The following is a 26575-nucleotide window of genomic DNA, read 5'->3' on the forward strand; positions in this document are numbered from 1 at the left end:
ATATGATGCCCCTTAACATAGTATTAATTTTGATCATTTGGTTAAGTTACCATCCACTTTCTCTACCGTATACTTAATATTTTCCCTTTTTGTAATTAAGTAATTTGGGAGAATTGTTTATATTTTTGAGTTAGCATAAATAACTATGTGTCCCAAAATACCTACTCCATTAATTTTTGTTCATGCTTGTAGGGAAGAACAGCTTTGCACTGGTCCTGTAACAATGGATATCTTGATGCCATTAAATTACTACTAGACTTTGCTGCTTTCCCAAATCAGATGGAAAATAATGAAGAGAGGTAAGCTATTGATGAAAAGAGTGTATTATTATTCATCTCACATCCTTTCTGCTGTATTAAAAACCTCAAGTTTGTTTACTGGTTCAGAAATAATAAATATAAGGAAATACTACACTAAGAAATCCTGAACCAGAAGAAAAGAGCAAAAGTTCCATGCAATGTTGATTTAGGATCATGGGATGTTAAAGCTATTCAGAACTTGTGATGTCACCTGGGGCAAGCTCACATTTTATAGATGAGAAAATTTAGGCCTTCTTCTGGCTTGTGGCTAGCATAAGGTCAGGAGAGTCTTGATTGACCAGAACTAGGAATTCAGTTAGGTCAGTAGATGTGTTATATATTCAAGAAGTTTCTCTTGATGAGGAGGATATTATCAGTTACTGGATAGAGGTGCCACCATGTAGCATGAAAAAATAAGGAGAAGCTAAGATGAAAGTTTGCGATTTTAGTCTAAATACAGATTTCTTGAATAATAGGAGATCCTTACAGTTAGGCTGGGGTTATTGCCCAAGGACCCAGGCCCACTAAAAAGGAGTTCACACAGTGTGAACTCTAAGGAGGAGAGATTCTTGGTGGTCTTGGATCTAGGAAGATTCTAGTAATTTGTAGGTAACTTTAAGTTTGTGATCAGACTTCCACTCCTGAGCTCCCTCCAGCCCAGGTCTACGCTCAGGTTTTCATTGTTCATGGATGTTCTAACTAAAATTTCCCCTGCTGTGACACCATCCCCACCCTCTTAGCCACTACCAGGTCTTTCTTTCTGTCAGGAGATGGGAAACTTTGTAGAGAAGGAGGGACTTTCTCTAGGCCAACTGTTTCAGAGGAAACGTGCTCCTCCTTTCTGCGGCCAAACCCTTCATCTCTCCCACTTCTTTCAGAACCTTTCCCCATTAGTTATATCCTCCATCTATTATTTGCCAATTCTCTTTTTTCTGAAGTTTGTCTTCTCTGCCTGTAAAGTCTTCCTTCTCTCAGACTGTCTTCACTGCCTCCATTTCCTCATGCTCACCATGCAAGCCTTTGCAGTCTGGCTACCATTCTCATGTTACACTGAAATCTGTGTCTGAATGGTCACTGACAAGTTCCTAACTGATAAATCATATGTTGTCCTCTGTGTCCACTCTCATTGGCCTTTCTGCATCAACTGGTTCTGTTGACTCCTCTTCTTTACCTTATTCAGACTCTTCTCTAAGCTTCTGTGACAGCATATTTTCCTGGTTCTCTTCCAGCTGTGTCTGCTCCTTCGCCATTTCTTTTGTCTCTTCTTCCATTTTTTTTTTATTTTTTAAGTATAAACATTCTTCAAGGACTGGATCTCTTCCCTCAGCCTATCCCTTTTGTCCATCTGACCTCCACTGGGACTTCAGCAGTCAGTGAGTTCCAAATCTGTATTTTAGACTCAGTATCTCTCCTTGGTTCACAATGTCGTCTCCTCCTCATTACCAGCACCATTGTCTAAATCTGGCCCTCTGTGACTCTTTCTGGGACTATCACAATGCTTCCTCACTGTTTTCCTTCCTTTGATCTTCCTTCATTCAATTCATCTGCTTCCAAAGTAGCCTTACTAAATCATATTTGTAATATAATTGTTTTTTTTTTTTTAATTTTTTGTTTATTGCAGTAACATTGGTTTATAACATTGTAAAAATTTCAGGTGTACATCATTGTACTTCTATTTCTGCATAGATTACATCATGTTCACCACCAAAATACTAATTACAACCCATCACCACACACATGTACCGAATTATCCCTTTCACCCTCCTCCCTCCCCCCTTCCCCTCTGGTAACCACCAATCCAATCTCTGTCCCTATGTGTTTGTTTATTGTTGTTATTATCTACTACTTAATGAAGGAAATCATACGGTATTTGACCTTCTCCCTCTGACTTATTTCACTTTGCATCATACCCTCAATGTCCATCCACGTTGTCACAAATGGCTGGATTTCATCGTTTCTTATGGCTGAGTAGTATTCCATTGTGTATATATACCACAGCGTCTTTATCCATTCATCCCTTGATGGGCACTTAGGTTGCTTCCAAGTCTTGGCTATTGTGAATAACGCTGCAATGAACACAGGGGTGCATGTACCTTTGCAAATTGGTGTTTTCAAGTTCTTTGGATAAATACCCAACAGTGGAATAGCTGGATCATATGGTAGTTCTATCCTTGCTTTTTTGAGGAATCTCCATACTGTTTTCCATAGTGGCTGCACCAGTTTGCACTCCCACGAGCAGTGTATGAGAGTTCCCTTCTCTCCACATCCTCTCCAACACATGTTGTTTCCTGTCTTGTTAATTATAGCCATTCTGACGGGCGTGAGGTGATATCTCATTGTAGTTTTGATTTGCATTTCCCTGATAGTTAGTGATTTTGAACGTCTTTTCATGTGTCTGTTGGCCATCTGTATATCTTCTTTGGAGAAATGTCTGTTCAGGTCTTTTGCCCATTTTTTAATTGGGTTGTTAGTTTTGTTGTTGTTGAGATGCATGAGTTCTTCATATATTTTGGAGATTAAGCCCTTATCAGATGTATGGTTTGCAAATATCTTCTCCCAATTGTTAGGTTGTCTTTTCGTTTTGTTGATGGTTTCCTTTGCTGTGCAGAAGCTTTTTAGTTTGATGTAGTCCCATTTGTTTATTTTTTCTATTGTTTCTCTTCCCCGGTCAGATGTGGTGTTTGAAAAGATGTTGCTAAGACCGATGTCAAAGAGCGTACTGCCTATGTTTTCTTCTAGAAGTTTCATAGTTCATATCGTTCTTCCATTCAAATGCAATCTCATATAAGAGGATTGTTCTGATCCCACAGTCACGTATCCCAAACTATCTCCCTTGTACTGTGAATTTTTATAGCACTTAGCACATTTCACGGTCTCTTATAATGTTATGTAATCTGTCTTTTCTGTTCTTTTCTGTTCGTAATCCTGAAGATTATGGTCATCTCTGTATGACTCACAGTGCTTTTCATGAAGTAGATGCTCAGTAAATGATTGTTGCATTGTTGAGTCAGTGTTTTCAGGCTCCCAGTAGCATTGCCCTGCTTATACCTGCGTTAGAAACTCTGGAATTCTTAGAGCACATGCAGAATTAGACCACGCAGACTAGTGTCTTACTTTGAAAGTGATTATTATAAAGAACTCACTCTCTCTATTATAGTCAAATGACAACTGCAAAACAGAAAAGACTTGAAGATTTAAGAGTTTGGACATTTAAGGAAGCTGAAAAGCCAAGGGGAATCCTCAAGGCTGAGGTTTTGACATTAAAGCAGATATGTGAGAGAGCTGAAGATTTCTCCCTTTGAAGCCCTAAAAAGACAAAAGGGAAAGGATTAAGAATTCTAAGAATTATTGATGATTTATTTGTATAAAGAATTTATTCTATAACAGTATTTGCTGCCTGACTGCTATTTTTTAAGAAAATACTAAAAAAAATTTTTTTTGGTATTCAATTCCCATTTATATGCTAAGCCTTGAATTTCAGATGTAAGTAACCACATGAATTAAGGTGCTTACTGCCTCCTGGAGTAAACATATGTTAATTACAGACCAAAAGACCAAAGGAAAAATGCTCCTAACTGGACCTGCCAGTCTATAGATGAAAAGAGACAGCGACGATATCCCAGGCTCCTTTAATGTTTCATCAGCAATGCACCTTGATGTACGAGTGTCAGAACCTGGCACTGCTGTTTATGTTTATTGACATGCCAGGTCAGGCCTTCTCCTCATCCCGTCAGACCGTTCCCCGCGTGGCAAGTCCAATTGTAGCTTATCTCTTGGCTTTATCTACATTGTTTCTCGACTGGTTACCATCAATGTAGCACTAATTTTTACTTCTCGTGCACTGACGCTAACACTTGATGTGCACTGTAGAGACATAATTTTTGCCAACTACTGCTGGCTTTCAGTCAATAACTATCTGACAGCCACACTCGGACATTGATGGGAATATGCACAGCACTTGAATGTTTCTAAATTGAATTTGGGGTGAAGAAAGATTCCGTAGTAATAATCACAATATGGTCAGTGGCTTAACCGCTAGATATAGACTTCAGTCTTAAAACCTTGCTATCTATTTGGATTGTATCTCCCTGAGTCAAAAATTGACTGAGAATCCTAATTTGAATAAACCAATTGTAAAAAGTACATTTTTGAGAAAACTGGGGAAATTTGTGTTTACAGTAGGTGCTAGATCTTACTAATAAATTCCTGTTTGTTATTGTTAGTACAATAATAACATTGTGGTTATGTCTATATTATTTATAGATGAATACTGAAATGCAGAGAGATCAAATGATAGGAATTCTGGGATTTGCTTTAAAATTCTTTAGCAAAAATAAAAAGGAAGGGGTTGGATGAAGCAAATGTGGCAAAAATCTTGCTAAATATTAAATTTGAGTAATGAGTGTATTAAGGATTATTATGCTATTCTCTTTACTTTTGTTTATACTTGACGTTTGTCATAATAAAAATACAATTTTTTCGTAATAAAAATAGTTAAAATATTTGAATGCAATTTTCCATCGACAAGGGCCTGAGAAATCTAGTTTTTCCCTCCTTCCTTTCACCTTTTACAGACGAGGAAAGAGAAGCTCAGAGAAGTGAAAAGATCGCCCAGGGTCACACAGACCTGCTGACCCCAGTTCAACATTCTTTAGGGTACATTATACTACGTGTTATTTTATTTTGTCATATTTGTAAGTAAAGGCATAGTTAGGGCTTCACTTTCATAAGCCAGATTTTGATAATCCTGCTTGTATACTATATGAAAGACACTACATATTAATAATTACAGAAAAAGTGATCAAGCTTACGAAATACATAGGTTATTTGCATGTTGATTTTAGAAGCAGTTTCATTCTTAAGAGACTTACATTCAATAATCGATAGATGTGTTGTGGAAGGATTACTGAACAGGGAGTCATGCAGTCTTAGTTCTAGTCTAGATTCTGCAGGTAACTAGTTACATAACCTTCAGCAAGTTGCTTAATCTTTCTGGGTCTTTTTATTCACTTATAAAATGAAGGTGTTGAACTAAATGACCTCTCAAGTTCAATTTAGTTCTACTATTATGGGGTTCTATGACTGATAATTTTTTCCATGGGGGAAAGTACAGTCATGAAAGGCATTTTAGGATATGTAGTGAAATTTTTTAAAGTTCTTCTGAATTTACAAAATGCTATCTGCTTATAAATAATGTGGAGTCTTTTCGTTTTTTTTGTTGTTGTTGCTGAGGAAGATTTGCCCCGAGCTAACATCCATGCAAATCTTCCTCTATTTTTTAGTATGTGGGCCGCCAGCACAGCATGGCTGCTAACAGAGCGGTGTAGGTCTGCGCCTGGGAACTGAACCTGGGCCGCTGCAGCAGAGTGTGCTGAACTTAACCACTAGGCAACCAGGGCTGGCCCTAAATAATGTTTTAAAGTGTATATAGGCACCTCTACTTTATGGCCTTCTGGTCCCTGAACAGTAGTGGCAAATCAAGCTGTCTTAATGGGGGTTTCTTAATTTTAGCATTTTTGGGCTTCCTTCTGAACTCAGAGTTTCCTCACTGAAGTGACCAAACCACCCTTTGCTTATACTGAAAATCTCTTCCTTCTATATATTATTGTGATTGTTAGGTAAGTTTTGAAGAGACATAATTTCTTTTCTATAATCATTGGATGATTTTCTGTGTCTAATCATGCATCCATATAATCATCATTTTTTGCACCTCATAGATCAGCTGATTATTTCTGCTAACACCTCTGCTTGCAATGGATTGTAACAGTCACCCTGAGAGGAAGTGGATCAGAGGAGGTCATCGGGTACTCATAAATACTGGTTTGGGTCCTTGGAAGTCATATTTATGATAACCCGCTGTGGTATCCCAACCGTGCTGCCATGCATGTCCTGTCATAACAACCGCAACGGCTGATGTTTACTAACTGCTCCCTATGTGCCAGGCACAGTGCTCTCTTTTTTACATTTATTGTTTCATTTTCTCCTCTTGTCAAGGCTGTAATGAGGAAAGCTGCAGCTTAGAAACATCGAGTAAGGTGTTTAAGAAGTTATAGTCATCATTATCATTGTTGGATGGGAGAATTTGGGGGTTTTTTGCTTCAATTTTTGTACCTTTTGCATTGTTTGAATTCTTAAAATATATGTCATTTTTACAAAGTAATTGTTTTTCTTTAAAAAAGGAAAGCATATCTGCTAAGATATTAACAGTGGTTAATTCTGAGGGTGGGAGTATAGATGACTGTTACTTTCTTTTGTGTATTTATTGATTTGGAATTTGCCTAATATCACACATCTAGGAAGTAGCCAGTTGAGATTCAAATATATAGCTATATGACTATAATACCCATCCTTTCGAAATAATATATTTGTCAAAAAGGTGCTGTATGTACACAGTACATAAAGGGCAGGAAAGGGCATTCACTGAAACAGAATGTCCCTCCTACCCCTGCCTCTGTGACAACCAGTTTCCTCCCCAGAGCCATCACGGTTACCAGTTTCTTGGGAAATTTCTGGAGATATATTTTACATAGTCAAGCATACAGGGATATATTCTTTTTCATACAAATGGAGCACTCCATAATACTGTTCTGTTTCTTGATTTTTTCTTTTCCTCATTTAACAAGACATCCTGGAGATTGTTCCTTATTTATTCATACACTGTAGCAATGGCTGCATTATACAGATGACTTCGTTGCATGGATGGCCTGTGCTTTATTTAACCAGGCTTCTGTTGATGGATATTGAGGTTGTTTCCATTCTTTTACTACTTCAAACTAGTCTTGTACATAAAGCATTTCACACGTGAGAGCAGATCTGTAGGATAAATGCCTATTCGTGAAATGGCTATGTCAGTGGAAAGATGCATGAATAATTTTGATAGATATTGGTAAATTGTTCTCCCTAAAGATTAAAGTAGTGTATGAGAGAGCCTGTCTTCCTCCATCCTTGCCAGCACAGTGTGTTATTAAACTTTCTGATTTTTGCTAATCTGATCATTAGATTGAAGTGCTCTCATGTTAATCCTGATTTGTATTTCTCTTAAGTGAGTGAGGTTGAACATATTTTTATATGTTTAGGAGCCATTAGTGTTACCGCCCAAAAAGGGGTTTGTCTGCCCGCCACAAGACATGCCAATAGTCAAGAGGCAAGGTGGTAGGAAAGAAAGGACTTTTTATTACAGCTTGCTAGCAAGGGGGAAGATGGCCGACTTATGTCTAAAAGAACCATCTTAAGGGGTACAAAATCTTACAGTAGTTATATAGGCCGATGGGTTATAGGGGAGGGGGTTAGAGATGTTGACCTTTTGGTGTTACAGACTGGGAGTGCCACACCAGATCTCTCAGTTTTCATTGATGATGCTATCAGCGTAGACTCTCTGTTTGGGGGTCATCACGTTTCTGAGGAACTCAAAAGAACAAAGTTATCATCTTATCGCAGCTGGGAGGTACATGCACAAGCAGGGGTTGTAAAATCTACAGAGTAGTTAGATCTCCTGGGGGGTGCATATCCAGCTGGGTTAGTTTGTCAGAGGTCATTCAAAGTTACAGTAGGGTTTCTTTTCTACAACATGGCTTCCCTTATGTCAAGCTTGTCTGAAGCTGGTATCATTAGTATTTCCTGTTTTGGGAACTATCTTTGTTTTTTGCCCTGCAAAATTTTGTTATTTTCATGTAGTTGGATTTATCAGTCTTATGGTTTCTGAGTTTTGTATCATTTTTCTCAGAAAAGACTTCCCACTCTAATATTTTTTTAATCTTCCAGGGTTTCTTCTAGTACTTTCATAGTTTCTTGTTTTATACTTAGATCTTTGCTTCATCCAGAATTCATTTTGGTGTAAAATGTGATGTAAGAATCTTTTTTTCCCAGACGGCAACCAAGTTGTCCCAACACTATTTAATAATTCATCCTTTCTGCAGTGACTTAAAGGGCCATCGTTATCATATACTAAATCTCTCCATTTGGAGGTATATTTGTTATTTCACAAGCATTAACTATCACTAATCATGGGCTCAAACTTACGAATTTCACAGAATATTATTTGTAATACTTTTTCAGATAGGAGCAGGGAATTTTTTGGCACATGGGAAAGAAGAAAAGTGATCATGTATCCTTATAGCCCCCAGTTTGTGAGCCAGCGAACAAAACTCAGGAATTGGCACGGTCAGCAACGCAAAGCTTCTGATCCCAGCTTCACCCTTGTTTTGTGCCCTTCAGAGAAAAAAGGAACAGCCCTGGAGTAGAGAAGATAGCTTCACATGAGGAATATTCCACATCTTAGAATGAAGTTTCCTCCTGCTGCATATTATTGTCAGTTTAACTGTGCCTTGAATTACATTCCAACACTTAAAAAAAAAATCTTCCTGCTTCAGGTACACTCCCCTGGACTACGCTTTGCTTGGTGAGCGCCATGAAGTGATCCAGTTCATGCTGGAGCACGGTGCCCTGTCCATCGCCGCTATACAAGACATTGCTGCCTTCAAGATCCAGGCCGTCTACAAAGGGTACAAGGTCAGAAAAGCTTTCCGAGACCGGAAGAATCTCCTCATGAAGCATGAACAGTTGAGAAAAGATGCTGCTGCCAAGTAAGTTTGATCTATAGAGACTGTGTTCTCACAACTCAGAATCAGGGTGGAGGGGGCGGGGTGGTGGGAGTGGCCGGGAGAGGGAACCAGGAGAGAATCTGAAATCATTTTGATCCCTGTACCCACATCACCTTCCTGCTTCTGCTCACCACTCCTTCGGAGGACTGGGGCCGCCATGAAGGATGAAGACCTAATCTCTACTTGGTGGCTCTTCTAGGTTGGTCCCTGGGGTTCCAGCTCAGGGACAAACCACTCCCCACCCACCTACAGCTAGGAGTTGGGGGTGGAGTGCTGCCTACAGTGAGCTACAAAGAGATAGCTAGTCTCCTCACCTTTCCTGCCTTTCCAAAGGAAACACGCCAATATCTAGCCTACTTCCACTAGACTAATCTATGTCTAGTTTCAATTTGATTAAAGCAACCAACTTATAAATAACTTGCTCTCCCCCACCTATTCCTTAACAAATCTGTGCTGAATAAAATAATTTATTCAAGAAATATTGATTGAATTCTTGCTATACATACAAAACCCTGTGCTAGAACCTATGGAGAAAATGGTGACTCAAAGCAAAGTCCTTGCTTCAAGGACCTCACACTTTTTTGGATAATGATACAAAACGTGCAAAATAGTCATTTGTGCCTATTATTAATTATACATTGATTATTTTACCATAAATGATTGATTTTAGATTATGCTTTGGTTTCCCTTTTCTTTGATACCTGTGTTGGGTATTTTAAATAGCAGGAAAGTATTGCATTAGCAGGTATAGATATCAAAACCTCTGATGATAAAGATGCAGATGGCAGGCAGATTCTTGAGGGATAACTTCCTGGCTGTATCTTGAATGTTTGAAAATCTTAAAATTGTTCTGACTCTTGAATCCTTGCATATCTTGCCCACAAGGGGGAAGCATAAGTGTAATAAATAACTATTAAAAATAATAGTAAAAGCCAGGATAAACAATTTTAGTGAGAAGTTAACTACCACTATGAATTGGAATGCCAACCATAATGTCAGCCTTTGGTAGACAAGACTGACAGAAACACGTCATTTTCTGTAACTCTAAAGCTGCCAAAACAGGTGGCATCCTAGGAAATATTATCTTGCACTGTTTTCTTAGTGATGCTCTCTTCTCTTCACTTTTGCCAAGGAATCCAGTATTAACCTAAATCCTCTGCATGTCTCTTTTTCTAGCCTTCTTATAAAAGTTCTCTGCATGTGAGTGACAACTGTAAGTAGGTAATACTTGTGACAAACTATCCTGAGTTGCAAGTAAATATTCTCTGCAAGGGATGGAATATTGTATTTCCTTCTACTGATGTTTCTATAAAGTCTAGTTTAATGTATGAGACTCTATTTTCAGAATTTGAAGTCATAACTACCTGAATATGAGGGGGCACTCTGCAGAGGCAACATGACTGACTTTGTATGTCCCCCAAAAGGAGTGTATTAATCCAAACACATTCCACTTTGTTATTGAGAGAGGGGACCCAGGAGTCCTCCTGGCCCCCAAACTCCCTTCCCAGTGGAATAGGAGCATTGTGGTTGAGTGGAAAGAAGACCTGGGTTCAAATCCAGCCTCTGATGTTTACTTATGATGAATTGAACACAGCATATCTCTCTCTGGACCTCAGTTTCTCCATCTGTAAAACATGACAAATTAGACCAATTGATTCTAGGCGCTCTCCAGTTCTGCAGAAACCCCCTTCTTCACTGTAAGTGATCTCAGCCTCTTCCTCCTCTCCTCTGCCTGTGGTCCTGCCCAGAGGCCATGTGCCTGGGGCAAGAGTTTTGGACTGGCCCGCTGTTGAGTCGGTGTAGAGCTGGGAACTAAGAATCTATTTATCAGAAGATCTCCTATATGGAGGAAGGGGGTTTCAAATAATAACATGCTTAAATCAAGTAGTGGTTTACATTTTTTCACCTGACATGGCCTTTTGTAACTCCCAGGCCAGAGGGTTTGAAAGGACAAGGGGATTTAGGGAACATCTAGCTCAACCCCCCTTTTCGTTGTTATCCTAATTAATTTCACTGTCGAGGAAGATAGATCCTCTTTGTTCTTGGTTATTAGTTTCTGAAGTTAAGTTTTAAAAATGCTTTTAAATGGGAGCTGTGCTTGCAGTGATTATATTTGAAATTGCCCAAAGTGAAAAATTATCATCTCCTTTACTTTTTCTCAATCACAGTCTTTCCTTTATTGGTGTCATTATCGGAAGTCAACAGTTTCTTACAGTTTAACCATCACCTCCTATCGCCATTGTAGCATAGATCTCCAAGAGAAACATTTAAATGGAGGAGGAACTGATTTAATTTGTTTTAATTTTATATCTCAAAAGTTATTTCCTAAAATCTGAGTCAGTGTTTAATTGTGTTTGGTTTTTGCTTTAAGGAGCAGAAATCAGAATGTTAAATTCAGTCCTTGCTGCTGCTGCCTCATTGACTAAGGTGACGCAGGCACATCATTTGACCTCAGCGCACCCTTCCCAGTTATCACGTTAGGATGGCAGAAATCACCTGCCTTAAAGCGACGATGTGGAAGGTAGTTATTAAACTTAAAGTGATTTCAAATTTACTGATAGAGAAATTGAGAGAGAGAAGTTTTAGTCATATTTTCTAAGGCATGTTTTTAGAAAATTCTATTCAAGAAATACCTATAATCCATCTAAAAGCACTTTATAACTCATTCTGCACCACCTATGTTGTTGCCAAAATGAACATTACTGTAATTTACCTGCCAAAGCACACGTGAATGCACACCAAAATAAGACTGTATTTATGTTGATCACCCTTCTTCCTTGAAGCTTCCTTTCTGCCAGGTTTTTATTTCTCTCTCTAATCTCAGGTCTCATCTAACTCTCTGACTCCTCCTTCTCACATCTTTTCAATTACACCATCTCCACATGGAGGTCAGCCCTGCGGGCTAGCTCCTTAGACTGCTCCTCACGCTGTCCTTTTTTCCACTGAAATGTATCCACTCTTAAAACTTGAGTACTTCGTCTCTGTAGATAGCCCCTTCCTCTGTCTCACAGGCTGACCTCCTGGAACTCTAATCCCGTAGCATCGTTGCCTGCTGGGCATTTCCATTTTGCGGTCCTTTTGTCATTGCCAACACTCAGGTCATTGGACATTTCCATTTGCATGTCCTGTTGTCACTGCCACTGCAGACTCACTGTGGGAAACCTACAGCTCATCGCCACAACCCATCTCTTCTCACCTCCGTATTTCTCTGCTAGTACTGCCACCACTGATTCTGTTCATTCCTCTCTTGAAATGTCCTTTTATGTCCTTTTGCTCTCATCCTTCTGTCCCACCCCTCTGTAGTGGCCATTATTCTTGAATACCAGCATGGTGCTATGTAAGGCCGTCAACATTTTCCCTCCGCTTATATCTCCAAGTCTCGTTTCTCTCCACTGCTACCTCCCTCCCACACCCTCGCACTTGAGGTCTCAGCCATCCTGAACTTTCTTCACTTCCTTACTTACCGTGCTTTCTGGAAGACTTGAGCTTCATTCTGGCTAGCTATGAGATTGAATATGTCTCTTAGAATTATCTAATCAAGTCCAGTTTGTGTCACCCAGTTCAAACTCTTGTGATGCTTAAGTCCTTTCTACAGGATGTTGTTCTGTGTTCTCAAAAAGTCAAGTGACAGGGAATTCTGTACCCCTCAAGGCAGCACGTTGCATTAGTGGACAGTTCTGTCTAGCAGTTCTTTTCTACCTTTTGGTCTTACAGCTACCCCTTGAAGTGAAGGAGAAAAATCTAAATCCTTTTCCATAAACAGACTTCCAGATAATTAAATTGCTGAAGACGCTCCCACTCCTACCCCAGGTCTCCTTTCACTTTATAATTGACCCTGTTGCCACTTGCTCCCCTGAACATCTTCAGTCTATCAACACCTCTCTCCAGGATTGACCCATAGGGCTGACTCTTCTGTTCGTACTGAGGTCTGGCCTGTGGAGAATTGTTTCCATGATTCTACTTCATGCTGTTCCACTTCTCTGAGCCTCAGTGTCCCCTCAGTAAAATGAAAAGATTTCTTAACCCAGGATGGGCTTTGGGGCTCCATGAATGCCCTGAAACTGTATGCACCGTTTCATGTGTCATGAGCATTTGTGCATTTTAGGGGAGAGGATCTATTTTGGGAGAGAGGATAGATTTTTATCACATTCTCAAAGAAGGTCCATGAGTCACAAAGGGATAAAAAAACTGTTAAACTAAATGATATCTGAGGTCCTTTCCAGCTCTAACATTCTCTAAGTCAAAGGTCCTAAAACACATGACATTTGCTTATTCCCTTGATTCCCTTGAGAGGAAGTCAAAGACCAAATATTCCTAGGCCTGTTACTCAGCGACAATAAAGAGATAGAATCTGACAGACCCGCTACATACAATGCGATACCAACTGAAAAGGTTACAGCTAAGCCTTTTCTGTCTTGTGAGGTAATCACTTTCTTCTCACTGGAAATGTTCCAGCAGAAATTGAATTATCATCTCTCTAAGATAATATATAAGTAATTTTAAAAATCATATAAAAAGCTAGTCTCTAAAATCTCTTCTGAGTTAGAGTCTGTGAGAGCTAGGTGGCAAGTTTTTGCTCATGCTGTTCCCTCAGCCTGAAATAACCTTCTCTCCCTCCTTTCTCATTTTGACATTCTTTCTTGTAGCCTTTTTCCTCTTCCAGTTTATTTAGTGACTGCCTCCCATGTCCTCCCATAGCTCTGTGTAGATACCTCTGTATTAGCACTCATCGCATCTAGAACTCACTGTTGCAGAAATGCATGGGTCTGATTCCCCACTAGACTGTCAGTTCCTTGAGAGCAGGGCTTGTGTGATATATCTCCGTATCTCCAGTGCCTTAGAGTGCTTGATATATAGTAAGCGTTTAGTAATAAATGTTCAATAATTGCCCCTGCCATGGATCTAAGGCCTTAGAGAAGTTCATCATTCTAGGCCTTAGCCTTCTCCTCTGTCAAATGAAGTGCAGGACCAGATACTCTGTTAGGTCTCCTTCAGTTCCAATCCTGTGAGTCTCTATAAGTGTTCCACTTTAACTTGTTTGCCTCACGCAGGCAGCAAACACATTTACACACCATTTATCCTAACAACGCACACTGGCGCTTATATATTTGTGCATTAGGTTTTCCAACTCCCTCCATATTTATCATGAGCAAATTACCATTTGACAGGTTTATGATTTTAAAAAGAAATGTTAGAGCAAAGTGGTTCACCACTGCATATGCTTGAACATGAGACCCCACTGTGTGCTTCCACAGAGAGTTGGATTTGCCCAGTTTTGACAGGGATAAATTGATTCTATCAGACACTACAGAAATAAGCAGGCTCTTTCCCATTCCATGAGTATTCAAGTTTCCATTGCCACGAATATAGGACCTAAGAGAGGTTTGAGAGATGTAATTGGCTTCCACAGCTTTATCTGAACAGTTTTACCTCTATATAAAAGTAATGATTACTTCTACTTATATAGTACTTTCCACCTTACCAAGTTCTTATACATAATGCTTTTAATCCGTACAATAACCCAATAAAGTAGACAGGGCAACTATCCTTAATCTCATTTCATAGATAGGGAGAATAATACACAGAGGTTAACTTGGCTGAAATCACACAGCCGGGAAGGGAGAAAGTTGGCACAGGAATCTCAGTCCTACCCTAAGCCGGGGTTCCTACCATTGCTGGGTTCAGGGGAGTCATTCCACCAGCCACACCTATGCTAGCGGCTGTCTGCAGACACTAGCCCCATCTGAGAGGCCAGCATGGCTATCTATTTTCTGATTTATACATATAAGTGTAACTGTTGGTGGCAGAACCAGGCCCCAAGTCAGCTTTTCTCCTAACCCACTGCTTATTCAATTGTGCCAGTGTTGCTTCCAGTGATTGTTAAGAGTGGTGCCAAGCCACCATCATCAATTCTACAACAGAGTTCAATACAATCTTCCCCTTACTCTCAAAGCTAACAGAGCAGAGCATACCAATATCCTCCTAAGTACCAGAGAAAGTTAAGAAAATGAGTTGGCCCCCAGCCTGCACCAGGCCTATGAATAAGAATGGCATTAGGGCAAAGCCCAGTTAAATCAGTGCAAGCTAACTAGGCCTCCCTCTTCTGTGGAAACCATTTAAATCAAATCTCTCAAGTCTCTCTTAGGTCCTGTATTCAGGCAATGGAAACTTGAATACTCGTGGGATGAGAAAGAGCCCACTTGTTTCTGCAGTGTCTGATAGAATTAATTTCTTCTTGTTAAAACTGGGCAAATACAACTCTTTGTGGAAACCACATAGTGGGGTAGGAAAAAAATCAACTTCCACAACTCAAACTTTCCAGGCCCAGAGGTGGATCTGTGCCATATTGTGCAAATGGACATATCCAGTCCTGAGATGCTGAAGCCATTGGACGTTCAAGTCATTTAAGTTATTGCCCTTGATCTGGTTCTCTGCACATCAAGCAATCTTTTGATCCCTTAGTTTCTCAGTGGCCCTTTTTTGCAAAGTCATCTAGGCTAGTAATTTGTAGAAATCTCCCATCCTTGGGTCTTAGATCTGGTTTTGAAACAGATTTGCAGCAACAACATGTCCCTTAAATCTTTTCTTCCATGGGTGAAACAGCCTCAGTTCCTTCAGCCCATCACCTGGAGACCCCCTTCACCCTGTGGAGCACAGGACCGGAAGCAGATGTTGTCAAGGATCTGATCCTCAGTTGACTTTCTCACCCTCTTATACTGTGAGCCTCTGGGGAACCGCAAAAATTGCTCTAGAAAAGACAGTGCAAACCAGACTAATTGGCAGCCCATCAAAAGCTGTTGCTGGGCCAATTTCCCTTAAGATAATAAAAAAAAGTAGAGGAAAATGTGGGACTATTTTATACATTACGGTTCTGCTGTGTTAATAAATGTCGTGCTAAAATGTTACTTGCTGTGTCATGAATGGGATTTTTTTTTCTCTTTAATTTTTCATATAAACTAGAATAACATTGGTTCTTTTTCTGGTATTTATTTCTTAAGCTTTACAAAAATAGGTCAAGTTATAACATAGCCTACCATGAAGATTAAAGGTCTTTGACATCCTGTATGAATTAGTTGGAGGAAAAAAAAACCCATAAATTTCAGGACAATTATTGAGTCTGAGAATTTAGGACTGAAAGCTACACTAGAAGCTAGTTTGAAGTGCTGTTAATGGTTACTTTGATGTGACATTACCATTTTCTTCATATGACCCAATTCAGTTTTTAAATGATGGAAGAAGATTAAGTGAAATTTTAAAAAACGACTCTGTCATCGATATGAATTTTACAGGGAGTGGTAAAGCAGCTGAGTTCTACCTCAGCAGCCTTGGGTAAGTCACTTATCTCTCTGCCTCAGTTTCTTCAGCTACCAAACAAGAGTGTCACCCTCAGTAAACTGAGGTTCCTTCAAGCTCTTAGACTATGAGTTGTGGTTCTGTACCTTTTTCCCCGGGGAGACACATGCACGTGGCATCATGTTCTACTCTCAGGGGATATATCCTCTGTGTGTGTGGTGGTGTTGTTTTAAGGCAGCAATATAGATAAAATAGGATGCAGGTTATGCATAACTCCTAATCATAATCCCACCCTTCTCCCCAGGGATCACTGCTTGTATGTCAAGAACCACAGCTCTGGAGAACTTCACAATTGTGGGCTGCGTGCCACCTGGAAGATTTATTTTAAGTGCAAACTGCATCATTTTTTTAAAAACATTAATTTACTTCTATTCATAAGCTGAGGGTCTAATTATGTATTCTGATGATTACATTCTTTCTCCTGAATCTGCATACTTAGCTCTACCAAAATGACAAAACACCGCCCTGCAAAACTCCCCATCCAAAGAAGTCTCCAGAAGGCAGAGCCTCCCTGCTTTCTGGACATCCTGATTACTCTGAAATGCTGGAGCCCCTGTTTGTCCTGTGGCTGCCTTGGTTGGAGGCCAGGAAAGGTCTGCAGTGACAGGGTTCACCCAGGGGCTGATCGTACAGTGGCTTCTTGGAATTGAAAAGGAAAGCTGTTTGGTTTCCTGAAAGAAAGAGAAATGACTACTCAAATAACGAAGTCTAATTTATCACCTCAAAACCCCTCTTAAGGGCAATGAGATCCATGTAGATGCCAAGCCAGACAACCACGTGTGTGTCTGTCTAAAGGACCAATATTCTCTTAAAGCAGTGCTAGTAAAAAGAGCAGCACTCCCTCTGCCTGCCAGGAGCAAGGCTATTACATCAATTAGCAGCACTTCACCCACCCAGATGCTTCCACCTTCTTCTGAAAAGCAGCCTTCTCCCAGACAGGTCACACTGAAGTGGCCCCTGCTAGCATCCATATAAACCTCATGTGTGGTCCAGCTGGCCTGTCGATTGCCATGCAGCATGCTTGAGTGTCGGCTGTTGGCAAAGATGTAACAAAACCAGAGTCAAATAAAAACATGCGAGCTGTGCAGGAGTCAGCACCACCCGTCTGGCCACTTGCTCTGGGGTGGGGCTCAGTGGGAAACTGCTAGATAAGCAAGCTTGGACCCAGAGCAGGGGCTTCACACAAGAAGAAAGACCTTCAGAAGGGGGAGTTAAGTTGACAAGGTTTTATATCTATCATCTGGGTCTTCCCTGTCCCTTCAGATCTAAATAACCTTTGCTTTAAATTCCACAGGCTGTGGAAATCTGAATTCTATGACTTTTTGGGGGCTTAGGTTTCTGCCTCAGCTCTTGCTTCCATGTCTGGTATCTTAGCTCTGTGACTTGTCAGGTTGCCTATAAAAGAGCATGTCTGAGCATGGCATCCTACAAAAAGTTGGTGTTCTTGAGGAGAATCACATTTCATATCCCGTAATGGTATAGTTAACAGTCCATATGAGACTTTACGTCTTCTCTTAAGTCTTGCTACTCAAGGTGTGGTCCGAGGACCAGCAGCACCTGTATAACCTGGGTTCTTGTTAGAAATGCAGAATGCTGAGCCCCACCCCGGGGTTGCTAGATCAGAATCTCGATTTTAGCAAGATCTCAGGAGATTCAGTTCATTTAAGTGTGAGGAGCACAGATCTGAAGTCCTTTTCTCTCGCCTCTCAGGGGGAGGATCCTCTCTGCCCTGGCCCTTGTCTGCACAGTACCCGTCTTTCATCTTCCCTGTCTTCGCCCTCCCTGCTCTCTCTCGTTCTTTCATCTCCTCCCTCCCTGTCAGGAGCTACAAACAAATTCTTTGTGTCATGACAGAGCAGCCCTCTTCTCTGGAGCCTCAGAGCCCGTCACCACCTAGGCCCTGAAGGTCTCACCTTCTGCCAGCCCTCAGTCCTGTCCCCAAGCTTATTAGAGTCTTTGTCTAACAAGGTCTCCCTCAAGAGGCACTCTGATACCAGCTGCTGCGATAAAAGACATCTCTCCCTCTCATTACAAAAGATATCCCAGATTTTATAAAGACATCTGGTTTCCAAACAGACCCCTAAATCAATTCTGTATTATAAGCCATCATGTAAGTGGTAGGCCTGGGGAAACTGAGTCTCTGAGAGAAGAGTGACTCACTTGAGGTCATTTTGTGGTTATTGGCACAGGCAGGACCAGAAAAGTCCCTGTACTTCCAGTACAGCGTTCTCTCCACTGCACCCCTGATCATTCTACTTTAAACTGAACCTCTCAGTGGCTCCCCAGTTCTCTTCCTGAGCAGTAGCCGTGAATCACTGGGGCAGCAAATGTGGATTGGGTGCTGCAGTGTAAAGCATGCACCGTTCAAAGATCAGAGGCTATTTTTCCATACTATTTGCCTTTGCCCAGACTGCTCCCTCAGACTGAAATCCTCATTCCCACCTATCTGCCTGGCACACTCCTTCACATCTTTGAGAATCAACAGCTGGGACCTTCTTCTGGATTCCTACAGACAAAATCACTACTTCCTCTGTGCAAGCACACTATTATAACATTTCTTCCATTATATGTTAGGTCTTTGTTTTCCTAAGCTGGCCCCCTCTGGGCAGAAGCTTCCTCAAGGGAGAGCTAACCTCTGTGGTCCTCAGTGCCCAGCACAGGAGAGGCTCCGAAAATGTCCTCCTTTCTTCCTCCTTTCTTTCCTTTGGAAATCCCTACAAATTAATGGCATCAGTCAAACAAATCCTGTCCTTAACTCAACCCTTTGTCCTCAAGCCTCTCACCCGCTTCTGGACCTGCCTCACACTGCCACTCATTTCTAGACCTGGCCTCTCCTCGCCAGCCCTTCTATTCTGTTGTACCCAAAAGTTCCAGCTTAGCCACCAGCTACTTGCGTGTGACTTTTTGAAACCCATCCTACCTTCTGGACCACGTCTGTACAATAAGTGGTTTTGACCCCTTAGCTGGAGCTCCCGATGGTAGTATTACAAGTCACAGGTGTATTAAAATCAGTTGCGAGGTACTTTATGAGTAATTTTTTCATATAATCATTACGGTTTGCCATTGGTCTTTTTTAATAAATAGAGAAAAATAAAGGTTATCCCTGTGACTGTCATGCTCACTTGCATTCTGATGGACTTTCTGAAATAGAAGAAGAGGCTTGGGGCACAGACACCTTGGGATTGTGTTATGTCTCACAAAAAAGTTCTCTGGTTATCTGTCATGTGTGTCTCAACACTGCAAAGGTTGAGCTATAAGATTCTTTTCAGCTCCATCATCTTTTGAGCTATGAGGCCTGGAGAAAAGACTGCTTCCAGAAAATGTGAATTTCCAAATCCTTCCGGTGATGTGTTACCTCCTCTTAAAATTTAAGTCTCACTCAGGAACACTTGAGTGAGTGACCCTCTTTTAATTTTCTCCTCTTCCTCCTTGGCTTTGCTTCCAGGAAGCGGGAGGAGGAAAACAAGCGAAGAGAGGCAGAACAGCAGAAGGGAAGGCTGAGCCCAGATTGCTGCAGACCCCAAGCCCCTCCCTGTCTGCCCAGCACCCAGGCTGAGCCCCGCGAGCAGAGCGGGGCCCCCAGCAAACAGCCTCCCACCAGCGACGTGGCCCAGGGCCCTGAGCAGAGAGCCTGCAGAGAGTCTCCAGGCAGAGGGTCTCCAAGCAGAGCTCCCCAAAAGGAGCAGCATCTTTCCCCAGACGTGCAGGGAACAGACCCCAGAAAGCCAAATGGTAGGTGAATTGCCTTTGTTATCTGATGCCAACCTATGGACTGTGGGCTCTTTTGACTGGTGTATTCAGACCATTTACATTTAAGGCAATTATGTCAGCACCTAAGCCTGCCATTTTATTATTTATTTTCTATGTATTTCTCTTTCTTGTTCTCATTCCTGTTTCTCTTTTCCTCCCTTCCTGTGGTTACTTGAACATCTTTTAGCATTCCATCTTGATGGATTTATAGTGTTTTTGAGAATATCTCTTTCTATAGTTTTCGTGGTGGTTGCTCTGAGTATAACAATGGCAGTCTACTAGTATCAACATTTTGCTGCTTTGAGTGAAATGTGGAAACTTTGCTTCCATTTAGGTACCTATACTTTCCCCACTTTTAACTATCATTGCTTGCTTATCAGATAGTGTTATAATTTTTGTTTCAATCATCAAATATAATTTATAAAACTCAAGAGGAAAAGGATAGTCTATTTTGCGTACCCTTATTTCTGTTTTTCTGTTGTTTCATCTTCCTGGTCCTCTGGATTCCTTCTTTTATCATTTCCTTTCTGTTTGAAGAACTGTCTTTAGCCAATGTTTAAGGGTAGCTCTGCTAGCAACAACTTCTTTGTTTTCCTTTGTCTAAGAATGTTTTTATTTCATTCCTGAAGAATTGTTAAATCAGATCTAGAATTCACGGTTGGCAGTTCTTTTCTTTTAGCCCTTGAAAAAGACTGTGCCACTTCCTTCTGCCCTCCGTGGTGTCAGATGAGAAATCCACTGTCATTCAGATTGCTGTTGCTTGGTAATGTTCCTGGGCAACATGTCATTTCTCTCTGGCTGCTTTCAAGACTTTTTCTTTACCTTTAGTGTTTCAGTAGTTTAATATGATGTGTCTGGGCGTGGATTTTTGGAGTTTATCTTGTTTGGATATTGCTTAGTGTGTTGAAGATGCCCAAGACCACCCCTATGTTCAGTAACTGGCTGGGAGTTCTCACAAGACTCAGCATATAGTTGTACTCATAGCTATGATTTATTATAACAAAAGGAGACCAAGCAAAATCAGCAAAGGGAAAAGGCACGTGGAGCGAAGTCTGGAGGAAACCAGATGTGAGCTTCTAAGAGCCTCTTCTAGTGGAGTCACACAGGATGTGCTTAATTCCTCCAGCAATAAATTGTAACAACCAGTTAGACAACGTTTTGTGTACCAGGAAGCAACCTAGACCTAGGACTCCAGGATTTTTATTAGGGTCAATCACGTAGGTACCCTCTGCCTAGCATGGACCAAAATTCCAGACTCCCACAAGCAAAGCAGGTATTCAGCATAAGCTGTATTATTTGCATAAAGCAAGTTGGGTACATTGAGCCATTCTTATCGGTTAGGGAATGGTAAGAACCCTCCAGAAATGCCAACACAGTGCAAAAGGCAAATAATGTCTTAGTGTTATTATGAAAATAGTTTTGACCTTGTGGACCCCAGAAAGGGTCTCTAGAATCTGATGGTCACCTAATTCAGGGCTTAGACAATTCAATCTATCTCTGAACCTCAATTTCCTTAGCTATAAATTACACTCTCTACCCTGCAAGGCAGTTATGAATAGAAATAAAATAATTAATATAGAATACTTGTTATAGCCCATGACCCATAGTAGGTCTTCAATAACTACTATTTTTAAACCACACTGCTGATCTTGTTAAGAACAACTACATAAAAGTATACATGAGTGACCACAAACATTTCCAGACTATAATTCCATAACCCACTTTACAGTGACAGTGCATCAGCAGGGTATACCTTAAGGATGGTGTGATGCTTTGTTATATATTCATTTATTCATTCAACCAGCATTAACTAGACTCCCATGATATGACAGCCATGTTGAATTTCCTCAAGTTCTTTCTTAGCTTGGGGCCTTTGCATATAACATTCCCTCTATCCATATGGATAAAAAGTGCCAATCATTGTGCCACCAAATAACACGGTTCACCTTTCTCCAGACTCCAGAAGCAATCTCTTCTCTGCTCTTCCAGCCTGCACTAACAGTCTCTTCATTGCCTTTCTAGCTTGTGTTCACCAGCCAGTCCCAAAGTCAATTCCATGGGGTTTAGGTTTTTGTTAGGCCAGCACCTCTCTTTTTTAGGTATCAGTTTCTGCGTTGGTTAGCTCTTGTGGCATAAAAAACCACCCCCAAAACTATGTGGCTTAAAACAACAACAATCAGTGATTTCTCACAATTCTCTGGGTTGGCTGGGCAGTTCCTCTGCTGGATCACCTGGCCTTACTCATGTGGCTGCTAGAAGGTTGGCTGGGCTGGAAAGTCCAAGACGGCTCCCTTCACATGTCTGGCAATTGGTGCTGGCTGTTGGCTAAGGTGTCTCAGTTCTCTTCTACGTGACCTTTCATCCTCCGGTAGGTTAGACCATCTTCCTTGCGTATCGTTCTCAGGGCAGCGCTCTGAGGTAGAGAAGCCAGAAGCTACAAACCCTTTTGAGCCTAGGCTTCAGAACTGTCACATCACTTCTACCACATTCTGTTGATCAGAGCAAGTCACAAGGCCAGCCCAGATTCAAGGGCATGGAGGCATAGATTCTACCTCTGGATGGAAGATGTTGCAAAATCACATTTCAAAGGTGAGTGCATACTTGGATGAAAAGAATCTGGCCATTAAACAATCCATCATAAGGTGCAATATGTCTCTTACTTCTGTATCCCTAGCACCTAGCAGGGTATCTGGCACATAAGAGATATAATAAATATTTGTTGAATGTATAGCTGTGTGGTACTAGCTAGGTGCTTGAGATTCAGAGATGAAAGACAGATTGTTAACCATGACATGAAAGAGTATTCTTGGATATACTCATGTTTTCTGTAACAGAGGCCCATTTTTATGGCAAAACTTTGCTTCTTCTCAGTTCACTAAATCACTTATGCACACATTTCATTCAGATATGTTTTTGAGCCCACACTATGTGCCAGCCATACTGAATTGTAATTAATGCTAAGGACCATACCATCAGCATCTTTCTTCTAGCAGTGAGCACAATATTGGTTACATAGGTAAATACTTCTTGACGTGACTTCTCTTAGAAGAAGTTTGATTGGCTTGGGGTTTACTCTGTACCCCAGGAATTATACTTAATCCTTGCAACTTCAAATGGACAATGTCTTTTCCCCTAATCCAGTGCTCTTCAGAGCAGAGAGAAGGGGGAGCACAGTTATTTCAGACTTCTTGCAACTACACAGGGTAATTGTGGTTTGTGTTTGCCTTATTATAAGACACTTGAGACAGTTATGCCTCAGGACCAATCAGATCTACTGTAGACCTGATCACATTCAGAGAGAGTCACCTCACATCCTGAAAAATCCATGAAGTTTCAGTTTTTAATAACCAATCCTTTTGTCTTTTAATTACATTGATACTAGTTAGGCTTCCTCTCCTCACTTTTGGTTGAAAGGTGATCTAGTACATGGTTTTATAATGATTCTCAAGCCCCGTAGGGTTCATGAAATGAATTTAGTAGATTGGACCAGGATAATGTTCATGAAATAGACTACAATAGAAAATATCAAAGTATATCGCACATTATGAAGGTATAAGTTCTGTTTCAGTTGTATGTTTATGTACATAGATATGTGTGTTTGTGTGTATGTGTGTGTACACGTACGTGTGTATGAGACCACAAATGTAAGATTTATTCATTGGTATGAGTTATTGTCAAAAAAATTTGAAAGTTACTGTTCCAGAACAATTCTGAAGCAGGGGAGCTCCTCATTCATTTGAGATGAGGAATGAGGGAAGTAGTGCCCTGAATAAGGGACCTTTGGGAAGAGCCAGATTCAAATATGCAAACGGGGCCCCAGGAAGGCCTGGCATCCAGACTTTGGGGAGAGTTGAAGGAAGGGAGGCCAATGAGCCTGATTCATATGTAAGGAGAGGGAGCTCTAGTTTCATGGGCAGCCTTTGCCCTCATTGACCTGCCTAAGAGGCCAGAGTACAAAGGAAAATAGGGAGATGTTTCCAGGAATCAAGACCAGCCATTGACTAGAACTTCTCTAGCATAGCATTCCTGGGAAACCCCAGCATAACTGGGCAAAAGACACCCCAAGCCACTTTATGTTTGGCCACATAAAGAAGGGTCATGGCTGCTTCAACTAATCAGTGCTCAGGCAGTGTAGACTTTTGGGCCGGCGGGGGGTGGGGGTGGGGACGACATCCCAGCAGGAACACAGAGATGGGAAATATTGACCCGTTCTTTTTCTCCTTTATCCTTTCTCATAGGAGTAGAGAATGTAGAGAATGTTAGAGCTGGAGGATCATTAGAGAGCATCTAGTACAGCCTCAACGCAAGTCAGGAAACTGAGGCCCTGAAAGAGGATTTTGCCCAGGGTCTCTCAGCAGTGATTTCTTTCTTCTCTCTCATAGTAATTCTTTTCTTCTTGTGGTTTATGATGAGTGCAGAGCATGATGTCTAAGTGCATAAGCTTTAGAATCAAATAACCTGGGTTCACAGTGGGACCCTACAACTTACTGGCTGTGTAATCTTGAGCAAGTCACTTACCCTCTCCAAGCCTCCATTTCTTTATTTGTAAAAAAGAGACAATAATGCCTGTCTTAGAAAATTGTGAACATTAATGAGATAACCCATGTAAAGATTTAAACGTAGTGCCTCAAGCACTCTGTAAATATGAGCTGTTATTATAATTAACCTCATTATTATTTCAAAAGAGGGGGAGGAAGGAAACATAATGTTTAGAAAGATCCCTGTGGCTGAGTGGAGGATGGATTTGGAGGACCAGATAGGGCCTATACTAGACATGGTAGCAGCAGAGTGATGAGTAGGGGATGGACTGGGGGGGTAGAATCGAGATGACTTGGTAGCAGATTGCTTGTGGGAGGTGGTGAGATAAAGTTGTCTTTGAGTCGGTGTGGTTTTCAGGAGAGTCTGGTGGAGGAGAAACTCACTGTTTTAAGGGCCGTCCTGGTGTTTTCTTATTCTCAGCATATGGGCTGCCAGAGCGAGTGGGGGTGACGGGTGGGAGTATAAGTGGGCCCTTACGTTTGGTGCATGTACAGTGGCTAAGGCAACAAATTCAGTTACCACCTGTATGCCAAAGACTGCCTGCCCTCTTGTCCTTGCTTCAATTGTGTATATTCAGTTATTTACTTATGTCCTCACTTGGATGGCCCAAAGGCGTCTCCAACTCAACCTATCCAAGACAGGACAGACTATGATTTCATGGAAACTTTCTCCCTGTATTTGTTAATGACATACTCATCCATCTGTATGCTCAATTCTGGAGTAAAATCTAATTATTATCTTCTTTTTCTTTACCATCATATCCAATCTATCACCAGGTCTTGTCACCTTTACCTCCTAAATATCTTTCATATCCATTCTCTCTATCTCATCCACCATCACCACCATGTAGTCTTCCTAACATCTTCTTGCCTTTATCTCTGACTCAGGCTATTACAGTAGCTTCCTAACTGTTCTTACTTATCTACTCTGACTCCCCTAATCCATGTTCCTCTCTGTGAACAGATTGGTCTTTTCAAAATGAAATCTCCATTATCACTCCCCATTCAGGGCCCTGGAATCAGCCACTTCTCCAAAGAACCCAGATTCCTTTTGTTGATGAATGATATTAGAAAACAAGATCTGAGTGCTAAGTGGGTATATTACTATTGGAGTGTCATTGCTCCTAAGCCGTATCAACAGACAGAGCTAAGAAATACTTATATCTATTTCTGCATCTGTCTGTGTATATGTGTATTACACACACACACACACAGCCACACACACACACCATGAGTTTATACTGATACCTCCAATTCCATTCAACACCACAGGGTTTATTCTAGCTTCTCTCTTTCTTTATTTGAAATGTTTTCTCCAACAGTGAAAGATCTGGCTCCCGTTATCTATGGTATATATATGCTTATTTGTTCAATCCTAGTATACACATGAAGTAGTTTCAGAATTGCTAACCCATACTCTTGTGAGAAACAAACTTACTAACTAGAGTACAGTATTTATATACATTTCTTTTTGTCCTTAATCATATTCAGCTGAAATATAGTTTTACCAGGTTACTTAGATCAGTTCTTTCCTTCCTCACTTTTTAGTGTGGTTACCTTATGTATTTGTAACACAGTTAGGTTTATTTGTTATTGTTTATATTCCATTTTGGGTTCTCTCCCACATCCTAGTTGATTTTAATTGTTGTGCTTTTTTTCTTGTGGTTGGGTACTTTTTATTTAAACAGAAAATGACATTTTTTCTTAATGATAAAATTAATGTACATTACAAAAAATTTTAAAAAAAGAGAAAAGAACAACGAAGAAAGTAAAAATTCTCCTTAATCTTAAGATAAACAACTTTTTTCACTTTGGTGCAAATCCTTCTAGTAGAACTTTTTTTTCTGTAGTTCAGAAGATTGTGGGCATACTGTTTTGAGATCTCCTTACATTATCTCTTTGTTTTCAACAAAAATGTTAGTATTGTGTTAAATGCTTAGTATTATATCAGATTATGAATACAACCTGATTTGCTTAATCATGTCTGTGTTGTGGGACATATAAACTAAATAGTCTTTCATATAAATTTTTGCGT

General features: G+C 40.7%; 1 protein-coding gene across 3 annotated transcripts in view; it reads left to right on the plus strand.

Moving 5' to 3' along the window:
- INVS (inversin) overlaps positions 1-26575 on the plus strand; it is a 141226-nt gene that overhangs the window by 92738 nt on the left and 21913 nt on the right. For all 3 annotated transcript variants that reach the window (XM_058523651.1, XM_058523649.1, XM_058523652.1), the window contains exons 11-13: positions 193-299; positions 8669-8881; positions 19698-19984. In XM_058523651.1, the coding sequence (XP_058379634.1) occupies positions 193-299; positions 8669-8881; positions 19698-19984 (607 nt within the window). The remainder of the gene's footprint in view (positions 1-192; positions 300-8668; positions 8882-19697; positions 19985-26575) is intronic.

The sequence above is a fragment of the Diceros bicornis genome, chromosome 28 (assembly GCF_020826845.1).
Source record: "Diceros bicornis minor isolate mBicDic1 chromosome 28, mDicBic1.mat.cur, whole genome shotgun sequence".
In the NCBI taxonomy this organism is placed as follows: domain Eukaryota; kingdom Metazoa; phylum Chordata; class Mammalia; order Perissodactyla; family Rhinocerotidae; genus Diceros; species Diceros bicornis.